The sequence below is a fragment of the Lipotes vexillifer genome, unplaced genomic scaffold, assembly GCF_000442215.2.
Source record: "Lipotes vexillifer unplaced genomic scaffold, Lipotes_vexillifer_v1.1 scaffold525, whole genome shotgun sequence".
Taxonomy (NCBI): domain Eukaryota; kingdom Metazoa; phylum Chordata; class Mammalia; order Artiodactyla; family Lipotidae; genus Lipotes; species Lipotes vexillifer.
This window is the reverse complement of record NW_006786891.1, coordinates 1181429-1195598: the sequence shown is the minus strand read 5'-3', so window position 1 is coordinate 1195598 and position 14170 is coordinate 1181429. Positions and strand designations below refer to the sequence as shown.

Here is a 14170-nt window from a genome sequence, read left to right as displayed (position 1 = left end):
CCTACACCCCCTTATTAATTATTTTCCAAACTCCTCAGTGCCAGGCTTATGCTGGGAACTTCAGGGGAGAGAGAAGATGACTAAGGTTTATAGACCATCTATTCTATCGTAAGACTTCACCTGTTCCTCATTCATAAAACACCTCTGTAAATTAAGTTGCTTTTTTATTTCTGGGTAATTCTCAGGTGATATTATCCTTGGAAGTCAAAGGTTCATGAAGGAGACCAGTCCTGGCAGCTGTTGGGACACCTCCCAGGTCTCTGCTAGAACTGCTTATCTGAGGGCAGTGGCTTGTGGAAAGAAGGCCACAGTCTGCAGTGGGGTGAACTCAGGCTTCAGAGTCTCTCAGACACAGGTGGGAATGCTGGCCTCGCTAGTCACCAGCTGTGTGATCCTCATGAGTCTTGTAGCCTCTCTGAGCCTCAGGCTTTTCCTCTGTAAAATGGATACAATAACCCTTCTCTCCTAGGACTTTGGGTGGCTTAAGTAGGGTGCCCAGGCCAGGGCCATAACACCGATGCTCAATGAATGTGAGTCTGAGCCCTCTGTGCCCTGCCAGGGTCAAGGGTCATTGCCCTACATAAAAACTTTCTCCCTGAGGAAGGGTTTCCCGGGCAGCACACAGACCCACCTCCCAGATAATCCCCTTCCCCCAGGCCTCTCCAACTCTCACCCTCCTCGCCCCCAGGTCCCAGGCCCAGGACTCAGCCACACCTGCCCAGCCCAGTAGGAGGGACAGCCCCTCCTGGGCAGCTGGCAGGCAAAGTGGAATTTCTAGTCTGAGGCCCAAGGCCCCGACAGGCACCTGCAGCTGGGAATCCTAGCCCCTCCCCAGCCCATGACATGGAAGCCCCCAACTCTGGTCTGGACTGGGATTCAGGGCACAGAGGTATAACAACCCCCCAGACCTTAGGCACCCCAAGTTTAGTCTGCACTCCACAAAGTCCTTGTTGTACATATGGCGACCAGACCCCTAGAAGCAACGATCGCCTCACCTCTGAGCTAGACCCACCTCTAGGACATGATGCCCAATGGGGTCTCACCTGCCAGGCCTAGACCAGGTGTCAAGATGGGGAGGGCACTGGAAGAGCCATCGGAAGGGCAGGGTGTTGGGACCGGGGACTCCTTGGCCATCTGGAGGTCTGCTAAGCCCAGCGGCCTCCAGCCCTTCCCTCCTCTGCCAGTAGCCAGGGCTCAGGGCCCTTGTCAGCTACTCGTCACGGAAGAGCAGGGTGTTGGGACCGGGGACTCCTTGGCCATCTGGAGGTCTGCTAAGCCCAGCGGCCTCCAGCCCTTCCCTCCTCTGCCAGTAGCCAGGGCTCAGGGCCCTTGTCAGCTACTCGTCAGCCATCCTGTCCTCACCATCAAGACAACTGACTCTGACCCAAACCCCGCTGCTCTTTCCTGGGGACACCCCTGCAGTCGCAGCCTAAGGCCTTACTTCCCGAGGACCTCTCGGCGAGGATGCCCCCTGCAGCCTGTCTCAGAGACAGACCCCCTGCCTCCAAGCCACTTTCCTTCACCCTCATGAAATCCCCCCACGCCTCTCAGACCCAACTCACTGCCCTCCTCTCCAGCCCAACCACCTTCTGGGGGACTCATATCCCCAGTCCACCTTCCATCACCCTGCCCTCTCCCTCTGGGACCTTCCCCAGCTCTCCCCACCCCAGCCAGGCTGACTATCTGTCTTCCTCAAATACACTAGACCCTTGTTCACTGCCAGGCCTTGGCACCAGCTGTTCCTCTGCCTGGAAATGCCCTCTCCATCTGGCTGACTCCTTCTCATCCAGCCTCTCTCAACTTAAATGTCACTTCCTCCAGGAAGACCTCCGGGGCTGGCTTCACAGGTGTGCGATCTGTGCAGTCACACGGGGCTCCATGCTTGGTTTAATGCTCTGCTGTCACCGTCTTGAAACCCTTAATAATTTTTGAACAAAGAATTCCACATTTTCACGTTGCAGTGCACCCCGGAAGGTATGTGTCTGGTCCTAAAGCCATTATTACTTGTTTCACTGATGCCGTGAGGAACCCTGAGAAGGGCCCACGCCCTGCTCGGTACTGCAGCCCCAGCACCCGGCCCGCCGCCGGCCACACGAGTGCACTCCTGACGTACTGCCCAGTGAACCGGCCCCAGGAGCCCAGCTGCCCCATCCCATGGGTCACAACTTGACCTTCCCGTCAGCCCACAGGCCAGCTCTGCTTCTGGAGTCCTGCACGATACCACCCACCCTCCCAGCCACAGACTCCCCGCCTGCCGCCTGTGCGCTCTCTCCAGTCACTCCCACTGCACCATCCCCCCACCTCCAGCCTGTCCTCTCTCCCTGACCCCCCAGCTGAGCTTCCTAGTACCAGCCACTCTCTTGTCAAAACCCTCACCACTGGCCTGCCAACTCCCGCTGCCCTGGTTAGGAGCCGCGCGACCGCCTAGTTTCTCGGCGGCACTGCCACTGAGCAAGGCAGGAGGAAGCTGCCAGCCACACGGACGGCACGGTCTGAGCGGGGCCCCCAGCCTCGGCCCATCGTGCCACTCATGAACTTCTGCCCAGTCCCTGCCACCTCCCCAGCCCAGCACCAGCCTGGCCCCTTCCTCTCAGCAGGGGACTTTGCTTCCTCCCTCAGAGGGATCTGGGACAGTGCAGGGGCACACCACCCTCCCTCGGCCCCACACACCTTTTCTACCTCCTTCCCTCCCTCCTGGAAGAGGCGGCACATGTGAGGCCTTCTGTGCCAGGGAAACTCCACCTGCTTGAGATCCAGGATGGCCCAGGAGGCAAAATGTGGGTTGTGGAGCTGAGTGAGGCTGGATGTGCATCCTGGTCCTGCTGCTTATCAACCATGACCATTTTTTTCATCAAATGAGTAGTGTAGCTACCATGTTCCAGAGACAGTGCTCAGGGACACACACAGCATGAAGTAAAATAAACCAGAAGCTACTCAAAGAAGTGAAAAAGGGAAAAGCAAATGGTGTATATGTGGTGACATATATACACCAATCTGTATAAAACAGATAACTAATAAGAACCTGCTGTAAAACAAACAACAAAGTAGTATAACATGCAGGTTCTGGTGTTAGTTTGGGGGAAAAAAAAAAAGAAAGAAGTGAAAAAGGGAAAGCAGAAGCTGGGGGGTGGGGGGGGAGGCTTGGAGAGCCCAGTTACTCCCCGAGGGCAAAGTGTGGGTGACAGTGAAACGAGACACCACATGTGCCATGGGGAGCAGTGGATGACACTGACCCCCAGCATCCTTCACAGCTTCAGTGGCTGTGAATGGGGAGAGGAGACCATTTCTGAGCAAGAATTATTTTATCTAGACCAGTGGTTCTTAACAGAGATGGGGAGGTATTTTTACTGAATCTGCCCGCCCCTCTGCTGACAGCTGGCAATTTCTGGAAACATTATTTGGTTGTCACAAGAAGGGGCGGGGAGTGTGCTCATGACATCCACTGTTTGGGGAGGAAGCGCTTCAACTGAAAAGAAAGCAAAGACCCTTTTCCGGAATGGGGCAGGAGTCAAGAGAAAGAGAGGTTACAGTGCCTCACGTGTGAGATGAAAGGTGGCCTCACAGGAAGCCTGTTCTCTCTGTGGTGCTTCCTTCAGGGCAGGCGTTGCCTCTCAGGGGCCTGAGTTGTGGGACCCCTAGTAGAGGGCCCTCCTGAGGTGAGGGAAGGTGAGGCAGCCCCTCAGCGAGGAGGGGGCCGAGGGCGGGAGGAGGGTGCTGAGGGGGCAGTGGCAGAGAGGAGCCACTTCGGGACGGGTAGTGACCAGGAGGGAAGGGGAGCCAGGGAGCCTTCCTAAAGCACTGGGAGGGGAGCCTGGATGTTCGGTGATGGGGCAAGATGGGGCCTGGCCTGCCTCAGGCAGTGGCCCCACTCCTGAGCAGACCCGGCCCTGCCATACCTCAAGCCGGATCCCCCCAGAGGGTGGGGATGAGGTGTGAGGACTGCTCGCGGAGGGACTACCGTACGACTCAGGACCACCAAGCCCTGGAGCTGCCCCACTCAGAAGCTGGGCCACTGACCCCAGACAGGAGATCGATGGGTCAGTCAGGTCTAGAGAAACTGAACAGGCCTGGCTTCGGCCTTGGGGAAAGCTGTCCCCCTACCCCAGCACTTGCTTTCCCTGGGGACCTGGGGGAACCAGTTGTGGCAGAGGACAACCTAGAGCCGAAAAGAGGGGATCAGGCAAGCAGGCAGCAGACATGATTAGACCCCTGGCCCCTCACCCCTATCCCAGTCCCAGAACTCAGGCAGCCAGGGTCTCTCTGTCCAGACTGAGGAATGGAGGATTCTTCTCTGGAAAAGCTAACATCTGGGGCCCGCTCTCTGCCAGATCATCCAAAAGCTGATCCCACCAATTACAAGGCTTCTTGGCCCAGACTTTCCAGTTGGCCTTTGAGTGAATGTGCTCTTAAACACGACCAGACAGACAGCCAGGGACCATCGGGCATTTCAGGGTAGCGCTCCCCACCCTACCATGAGGAGAGTACTCCCCCAATTACACAGAAAAAGGAAACCTGGAGAAAGCCAAGATTATGCAGGGAAAGAATAAAATATTTTTAAAGAGATAATATTCTGCGATAATAGTAATAACAACAATAAATACTTATTAGAGGGCTTGCTACATGCCAGGTCCTATCCTCAGGACACTCATATTTTTAAATATACATATAAAGAACACAGTGTACTCATAAACAAAGAATAAGATGTTTTAGGAAAAAAAGAACATTCAGAGAACACTGAAGAGTACTAGGGAATTAATCATATGATTACACACAAGAAAGAAAAGTCAGTGGATTTAATGATAAGGTTGAGGAACTCTCCCATAAATCAGAGGTAAAAAGATAAAGAAATTCGAGGGGGGTGGTGTGCGGATAAATATCTTAGAAGAGGACTGATCCAGGAAGTCCAATACCTGCCTTAAACAAAGCCCAGGAAAGGGAAACAGAACGTGGAACGATCATACGAGAGAATTTCCTAGAACTCAGTTTTCGAATAAAAACATACCAAGAGGACTTCCCCGTTGATGCAGTGGTTGGGAATCCGCCTGCTAACCCAGGGACATGGGTTCGAGCCCTGGTCCGGGAAGATCCCACATGCCACGGAGTAACTAAGCCCGTGCGCCACAACTACTGAGCCTGTGCTCTAGGGCCCACGGGCCACAACTACTGAGCCCATGTGCTGCACCTACAGAAGCCCGCGCGCCTAGAGCCCATGCTCGGCAACAAGAGAAGCCACTGCAGTGAGAAGCCTGCACACCGTAATGAAGAGTAGCCCCCACTCGCTGCAACTAGAGGAAGCCCATGTGCAGCAACGAAGACCCAGCACAGCCAAAACAAAGAAAAAAAAATGCCAAGTAAAAAGACCTACATTCTGGCACATCACTGTGAAATTTCAGATTTGCAGAAATAAAAGAGAAGATCCTAAACATCTCTGGAGAAGGAAAAAAGACCCCATGCCATGTAAGAAGAATTAGGATTCTCCCGGCTACGGTACATGCCAGAAAACAGGGCAGAAAACAACGCCTTCAAAATTCTGAGGGGGAAAGATCATATTCATGCAACTCTCTCTTTGGAAATTTCTAGAGGACATGCTCTAGTAAAATGAGGGAGGATACAGATATGAGAGAGAAAAAGCCAGGCCAAGCAAACAGGAGAGAAGCAAAGGGGATTCCAGGAGCCGGCTGGAAGGTGGCCAGTAAACAGGCCTGTCCTCCAGGGGAGAGGTTTCCAGGAAAAAGAGGGACTGAGGGCTTACCTGATATATCTGAGTATTTACGGAAAACCTCATGACTTGATGGAGTAGTTATAAAGAGTTCAGGATAAACATATAGCGAATCAGGCAAATGAAAAAAACAAGACAATTATTAACTCCAGAAAGAAAATGTAATCTTATAATGTAAGACTCGTCTCTGCAATGAGCATAATTACATAGTTATAATAGTGAAAACACTGATTACTGATTTAGCCAGATATTGTGATATAATGATAGGAGGAGGGAAGGGAGGTGAGGCAGAGGTACAAGAAAGCTAAATTCTTGTCAACCATCAGGTGATGTGTAAAAGCAAAAAGTAACAAGAGTCAGTTTTATGGTATGTGAATTATGTCTCAACTTAATTTCAGGTTTTAAAAAATTGAAAAAAGTGGTAAGTAAAGGAAGAGCACCCTAAGCATATTATTTAGAAATAAGGCAGGGAATTCCCTGGTGGTGCAGTGGTTAAGAATCTGCCTGCCAATGCAGGGGACCCGGGTTCAATCCCTGGTCGGGGAAGATCCCACATACCACAGAGTAACTAAGCCCGTGTGCCACAACTACTGAGCCTGTGCTCTAGAGCCCCAAGCCACAACTACTGAGCCCACATGCCACAACTACTGAAGCCTGCACACTCTAGGGGCTGAGTGCCACAACCACTGAGCCCACGTGCTGCAACTACTGAAGCCCACGTGCCTAGAGCCTGTGCTCCGCAACAACAGAAGCCACCGCAATGAGAAGCCCGCACACCGCAACTAGAGAAAGCCTGCGCACAATGCAGCCAAAAAAAGAAATAAGGCAGTCAACACTAGAAGAAATGGCTAAACTACTGTCATCATTGCCCTAAAGCCTTGAGTAAAAGCAACTCAAGTCTTCAGTGCTTTGGAGGAAAATAACAAAAAGGGGCTGTTTTAGAGCTGGATTCAGTGGGAACAAGAAATCAAAGTGGAAGAAGCTGCAAGGCCTGAGGGGAAGGAAGTCACAGTGACCTTGGGGAGGGCCTGGCTGTTCCTGGCTGTGGAATGGGGACCCTGAGCCATTTTTATGGAATTCTCAGGGGTCATAGTGACCCAGAAGGCTGAAGGCATTGAGTTACACAGGGTTCCTCTCACATAAAACCTCTGGTTCTCCATCTGGCATCCCCATCCCTACACTTACATGTGTGCGTGCGCACACACACACACACACACACACACACACACACACACACACACACACACACACACACACACACACACACACACACACCCCTCCATCCCCAACCTGGGCTTAAGCCTCACCTGGGCTTGAGGTAGCTGAGTGCTTCTGAGAACTGGTTGGTGAGGAAGAGGTCCAGGGCGGTCATGCACTGGTCCAGGGACTCATGGAGGCTGCTCACAGGAGTCCTGATGGGAGAGACACAGGCATGACCTGGGAGCTCTCAACAGAGCCTCAGTTGAGAGGCTCAACTGTCCTGGCTGGAACAGAGCCGCCCAAGGCCCACTCGAACTCCCTGGTGGTCCCTGGATGCCTGTCACGAGCTCCTCCAGGCTGCCCACTCTGTACTAAGACACAGGACAATTTGGACCTACCTCTAAGTGTTCCTAAAGGTGGGAGGGGGAGCAGAGGGGGGTGGTGTCATCTGAGATTGTGGGGAGGGGCTGAGGATGGGATGTGGTGGGTTGGTGCAAGGAAACCTCAGGAATGAATTTATCTTACCTCTCACAAGGGTAAAAGGAGTCTTTGTGGCCCTTCTGACCCATTGGAATTTTCTGCCCCCACTGGAGGGCACAGCCTACCCACTAAATCCCACTTCAGCTCTTTTCTTCCTCCTCCTTCTCTAGGCCTTCTCCTGGCCTCCTTAGGCCTGCACTCTAGAACCCCACAGGCGCTGTCACAATGGGCCATAGTGGGCAGCCACCCTGTAAGAGCTGCCCAGAGCCTTTTATGTTCAAGGGCCACCTTCCCAATGGCACCTCCAGTACACCCGACCTCCTTCCAGTCCTTACACTTCTTGATAGCTCTTATCACCCTCTGACATATATATTTTTTTACTTATTTTTGTGTTTATTGTCTGTCTCCCTCCACTAAAATATAAGCTTCCTGAGGGCAGGAATCTTTGTTTTGTTCACTGCTGTATCACCGGCACCTAGTATCTGGTACAAAATGGGCTTTTGATAAATACAGGTTAAGTCAGTGAATGAATGAATGGATGGAGAGTCTTGGGCTAGGAGGGCAAATCCCTGACCTTTCTGAGCCTCAGCTTCCCATCTGAAAGATGAGAGATGATCCCAAAAGTCCTGTGTGATGGTCTTATGAATGTCTCTTCTCAAGGGGTCGCTTTTAAGTAGAGAAGGCTCTAAAAAGTGTCTCAATGATCTTACTGAAAGGAGATCCTTTTCCCCCAAAGTTAATAAAAGTTCTTTGTCCACCAGGTAAACTTCTACACCTATCTTAAGGCCCAGCTCTAATATCTCCTCCTCTGTGATGCATCAACAGAACTTCCCAGGCAAAATGAAACATGCTTTGGTCAGAACTGAACTCTTGTTTGTTCTCCCAAATCTGTTCTCCAGATTTGCCATCTCAATAAATAGTACCCCTCGACCAAGTTTCTCAAGGCAGAAATAGTCATCCTTGACACATTCTCCCCCCTGGCCTCCGTCATCTACTCCATCAATAAGCCCTATCAGTTCTACCTCCTGAACATCTCTTAATCCACTTCCTTCTACACCCAGTGCCCCCCAGTCCAGGCCACTACCATCTGTACTCACGTCTGATGGAAGACCCCTCCTCTACTCCTGTCCATTCCTAACTCTTCTCTCTCTGTTATCCCATTTTATTGTTTTTCATGCCTCTTCTCTCTCTTCTTTGCCATGTCGCTCACTCTCTCTGTTAGATTCTAAGTAATTTCTCTAGATCTTCCATTTCGCTAATTCTCTTTAAGTGGGTCTCATCTGCTACTTATCCTCTACTGAGTTTTTAATTTCAGTGATTTTATTTTTCATCTCAGAAATTCCACTTCGTTCTTTTTCAAATCTGCTTGGTCATTTTGGGCAGTATTTTGTTCCCTGCCTATTGTTGCAAGTCTATCTTTGATTTCTTTATACATTTTAAACACAATCAGTTATAATCAATATCTTATCACTCTAGGATCTTAGACTCTTAATTCTGCTATTTCTTGCTTCTGGTATCTATTGCTCACAGTGACTTGTTTCTTTGTGTGTTTTGTAATTTTATCATGAATTCCTATTTGACTAATCCCAAAGGGATCTTCAAATGAGAATCCACTCTCCAAGAGAGGATTTTCATTTACTTCAGCCAGGTTCCCTGGGGTGCTACCACCCCCAAGACCATTTATGTTACTTTTTTTAGTTTAGCATTTCCAGGACCACAGAGGTAGTGTATATTCAAACCTGAAATTTGTGTGAGGGCAGACCAACATGTATAATTGTCTAGGGAGCCTCTTTGTCCCCACAAGAACTGTTGTCTCCCTTTGTGGTGGGTGGGTGTTTTTTTCTAGTCAATGCCCCTATTTGCTGAGGACGCCCTTTGAAGGTGGCAGATTCACGTGAGGTGGTAGGGAGGCTAAGTTCCAACTCTTCACACTGTCGTTGGGTAGCCCCAAGTCCTTATTTCCCGTTCCTTAAGTGTCATTAAAACTCAAGATTCTAGGTTTCTGGAATTTGTAAATACCCTCAGGTTGCTGTGGCTTCATCTTATTTACCAGCCTGATTTCAGCTCTCTCTTAATTCTTGGCTTGAGAGGATTTGTTAACTTCTGTGGGCACTCAGGAATGTATTTTAAAGGATGTATGTTGTAACTCATCCAGCCTCTAGGTAGTTTTTTTAAGGGATAATGTAGGAAGCATTATTCCCTTTACTCTGTCCCTCTCATAACAGCCAAAATTATCTTTTTAAAACCGAAATCTGACCATGTCACTTCTGGATTTGAAATCCTTCACTGTCCTACTCTTAGGATAAAGATCAAGTTCCTTTCCAGGGCCAAACGGGCCCCACTGGAAGCAGCCTCTGCCTCCCTCTTCATGAGGCAGGGACAGTCTTCCTTGGCACCCAGGGCTTAGCCTAGTGAGTGGTGTTCATTCCACTGTCTCTGTTGCATGAATCAATGAAAAGGCAGTGAGTACCTACTGCCCCAGGCATTTAACTGGCGGGCTCTCCGTGAGCCCTCACAAAGCCTTGTGGAATGGGGTTATTATCTCCACTGCAGATGAGGAGACTGAGGCGCAGAGGAGAGGTGACTTGGCCAAGGTCACACACCTAAGCATGGGTTCTAACCCAAGTTTCTGCCTGAGCCAGTGCCCACCAGCTCAGCCCCAGGAAGTCAAGTCCGTTGTCCTGGCTTCTGCCCATCTCTAAACAATTCCAGAGTCGAGAGCCTACCTCCCACTTCTGTGCACACGCGGCTCCCACCCCCACCTCCAACCCCATCAAAAAAGAGGTTCTGCCTCCTTGGTCTATCTGGAGAGAAAGATGCACAGACAGATGGACAGACAGCACAGAGGCGCATAGTCCCTCCCCTGGCAGCCCCAGCACCACTTCCCCTTAACTGTCATGAGGTGGGTCTGCGGTGACCTCTCCAGACGGGCAGCTGCTTTGGGGCAGCCCTGGAGCTGATTTCTTCCCTGCCACAAACATCCACCCATCTCTGGCTCTGGGCCAGGCCTGGGGCTGGACTCTGGGGAAAGAAACTGGACCCAGACGTGGGCCTGCCCTTGAGGGCTACAGTGACGGCCAGAGCCATCAGGGCCGTGGTCATGGGAGTCACTGGGGGCTGGGGAGGCCTGGAAGTGAGGGGGGTGCCGTCAAGGAAGCTTTCTGGATAAGATGGCCCTGAATTGAGGACAAGATGGAGAAGGAAGTCCCAGAAGAGGAAAAGAGTGTGAGCAAAGGGCTGGAGGCATGATACCACAGTGAGGAGGGGGCACAGACCATCATGGGGCAGGTGGAGAAGACAGAGGCTCTGGAAGGCCTGTAAGTGGACGGGTGGGATGGGGGCATCCCAGCTGGCTGGGGAGCTCAGGCAGGCTGGGGACATTGGCCCCATTTGACCTAATAATAGCATGAACAAACACCTATCACCACTACGAGAATATCACTTCAAGTTATCTAAATTGACGACTGCATTATTTCACTCAGTCCTCCCACCAGCCCCAAGAGCCAGATGTTCTTATCTGCATTTGATAGATAAGTGAAGACAGTGAAGACAGGAACCTGATGTCCTCCTCCCAGGAACCTGGGAGAAGACAGAAATACTTTCTGCAAAAGCAACCTGCCAAACCATTCCCCTCCCCTGGCTGTGACTGAGGTCCCCACTTCTCTGCAGGCTGTCCCCACGTCTTTAAGGCCTTTCTGCTCCAAGCCACCCTGCCGGGGCCCAGGCCAAAATATTCCTGGGCTCCCAAGTGGGGATGGTGGCCTCTTTGCTGTGCCAGGTGGAAACTCTGGTATGGGGAGGATGCTGAGCAGGGTGGAGCGTGGAGCATGGCTGGTGACGACTAACACCAGGAACTTTAGCGTAGTGGGGGTGGGGGCTTGAAACCAAAGTGAGAAGAGGGCCACCCCAGCCCCCTTTCCTCCCACCTCCCCACGGTGGTCTGCCTGGAAACCACTACCTCAGTGTCAGAGCTGGGGGACCCTCTTCTCCACTGGAGACAGGAAACCCTCCTACCCGGATCCCAGTCAGGGTGAGATGGGTGGGGCAGTGGAGGCAGGGCGAGGCAGTCACTCAGAGAGCAGACTGGAATCAGAGCTGGCTTTTACTTCCTTCCAGCATTCAGGGGGAACTTCTGGCTCAGGGGGTAAGGCAACCTGTCCATGGGGATCTGTCACATCACAGTGACCTTTCTAAATTGCAAATACGATTGTGACTCTGCTCCCAGAGTCCCACTTAGCTGTGCATAAAGCGAGTACCACATGGCAGAAGTGATGTGGTGTGGCCTAGGTAGCGTGGAGTTTTGAAAGCAGACAACACTGGACTCAAGCTGCTCAGCAATCACTTGTTGGAGAAACGTGGGAAGGTTCTTTAACCTCTATGAGCCTCAGTTTTCTCATCAATGAAATGGGAATGACCTACCTCCCAGGGCTGCTGGGAAGAATGACTGAGACAGTGGAAAGCACAATAAGAAGTATTCAGGAAACGTTAGCAAATTTTTTTTCCCTAAGATTATGTATTTCCATCATCTCTTTTACCGAGCAGCACCGCTTTTATAATGAAACTAAGTAACTTTAAAAGATTGAGTGCACATATCCTGTAAAATCCCAGCAATTCCACTCCTACCTGGCAACGTAGAAGAACACTCACATATGTGCAAAGGACAATCATTCAAGAATATTCAATGTTTGAATAGCAAGACTCTGGGAACCACCTCAGTGTTCACCAAGAAGGCTGGATAAATAAATAAATGACGGTCTCTACATCAGGTGGCATATCATACTTCAAGGCAAGTGGGGACCAGGGCTTCAAGGATCAAGAGAGCTAAATCTCAGTAACCTGAAGCTGAGTGAGAAAAAGCAAGCTGCAGAATGATTTGTGCTATATGACTCCATTTACAGAAAAAATTTAAAGAACTACGTATTTTTTCGGCTTATACATACTCAGCAAAAGAATAAAAACAGAGAAATGATAAAACCAAAATTCAGGATGGTGACTATCTCTGTAGAGGGAAGGGTGGGCTGGTCCACAGGGATGGTTTATTTCTTACAAAGAATATGAAATAAACAGGGCACAATGTTAACATCTGAAAAAGCTTGCTGGCAAGGGCATGGAGCTCATTTTATTATTTGTGATATTCTTCTGAAGGCTGAAAATATTTCATAATTTTTAAAGTGGAGGAGATTTAAATGTTGGTCTTTTCACCACTGAGCCTCACACATGGGGCTGGGCCCAGAGCAGGCCTGGGAGTGTTTGTTGACTGACTGAATGAGTGTCTATGCTGAAGGTGGAACTGCTTTGCCTCTGCTCTGCTCAGACCCCACCAGAATGGCACTGAACAGGGCCAGGGACAGATGGACCTGGAGGGCACGCAGGTGGGTAGGTATGGTTTAGTGTGAGGACGACCTGCCAGTGCTAGAAGGGCAGGCTCATTGCCCTGGAGGCCCAAGGAGGGGCCAGAGGAGCCCCGGGCTGTAGAGAGGACTCAGTCAGGCATGTGAGTGTGCAAGGAAGAAGGATGAATGAGGGTCCTAGTCTGGGAGTTCAGGATTCTTTAATAGGTGCCCTGATCCATGCCTGCCTTCTCTCCTGGAAACCATTTTTCTGGGCCCAATGGGGTGGTGCTCAGGACTGGGCAGAAGGGATTTAACCAGCTTCCAGATTTACAAAGACCAGCCCAGAAAAGGAAGGGAGCAGCCAGCCCAGCCTCCCTGTATTTTCCAAAGGAGGGACCAGAAGTCTAGGGAGGATAAAGGACTCGGTCGATGTCATACAAAACACTGCCTGACTCACCAGGCAACCCTCCCCCAGGCCAGGGTGCCCACCGGCCACCCAACTTCCAAGCCCTCAGCCTGGGACACACACAGGCCCTGTGGAGGCCTCCAGCTGACAGCTGGCACCAGCCAAGTCACGTCCCTGTCCATGTGTTAGCCCTGAGGCCCTAGGCAAATATTGTCCCTGGTGGTGAGGCTCCAGGCAGAATGGCAGCCCTCCCAGCTCACCTGCGCAGGATCTCCACCCAGCAACCTCCTAGCAGTGCCGGCTCCCAGCAGCAGGGCTCCCAGCCCCTATCCAGAGTTGCTCCAGGTCTCCCAGCAGCTGGCAGCTGTCACTGCTACAGGGGCGGTGTAGGGGCCCTACAGGGTTCCTCAACGGGGTGGGGTGGGGATGAGCAGAAGTGCCACGTTGAAAGTTACAACCCCCACCTTTACTACCCCTGTTCCTGTTGTGCCCGGTGGGCCGGGCCGGTTCCTATAGTCATTTAACTCCTCCGAATATCCCCAAAGATGGAGTACTGTCTGGCACCGCTGGGTTCAAATCCCAGGCCCACTTCTCACCTCCTAGGGCACCTAAGACAAGTCATTTAAGAGCTACTGCTCAGTTTCCTCACCTGTAACGGAAGTGACAATAAGAGCCCACTCACAGGTGTGGAGGTGTAAACGCCACGAGCGGAGGAAGGAGGCTCTGACCCGGCTGTGGCCACAGCTTCCTAACAAAGTTGGGACCCAGCGGGGAGTGACCGACCGACCCAGGGTGCCCAGGGCCTCCACCGTCCCCGCGCAGCCTCCTCCCCGCTCCCCGGAGGCGGCGGCGGCGGCAGCACCCGGAGGCCGGGAGGGGCGGGGGTCGCAGTGCCGCCCCGCAGAGGCTGGAAGCCGCAGTGCGGGCCTCGCGGGAGACCAGGCCCGGCGCCGCCCCCCGCCCCGCCCGCGCCCTCCGGGGCCGCTCCGCAGCGCACTTACCCCGCCGGCACGGCGCCCAGGGAGCCGGCCG

At 51.9% G+C, this 14170-nt stretch overlaps 1 protein-coding gene across 3 annotated transcripts in view; it reads right to left on the bottom strand.

The window, feature by feature from the left end:
• Positions 1 to 14170, bottom strand: part of TTC39A (tetratricopeptide repeat domain 39A) — a 56056-nt gene that overhangs the window by 27441 nt on the left and 14445 nt on the right. Inside the window, exons 1-2 of one of the 3 annotated variants that reach the window (XM_007459635.1) lie at positions 14140 to 14159; positions 7027 to 7131 (exon numbers count right to left, since the gene is read on the bottom strand). In XM_007459635.1, coding sequence (XP_007459697.1) covers positions 7027 to 7091 — 65 coding nt within the window. In that variant the 5' untranslated portion in view covers positions 7092 to 7131; positions 14140 to 14159. Of the gene's footprint in view, positions 1 to 7026; positions 7132 to 7444; positions 7600 to 14139; positions 14160 to 14170 lie in introns of those variants that run through there. The other 2 variants (XM_007459634.1, XM_007459633.1) reach the window with 2 other exon arrangements.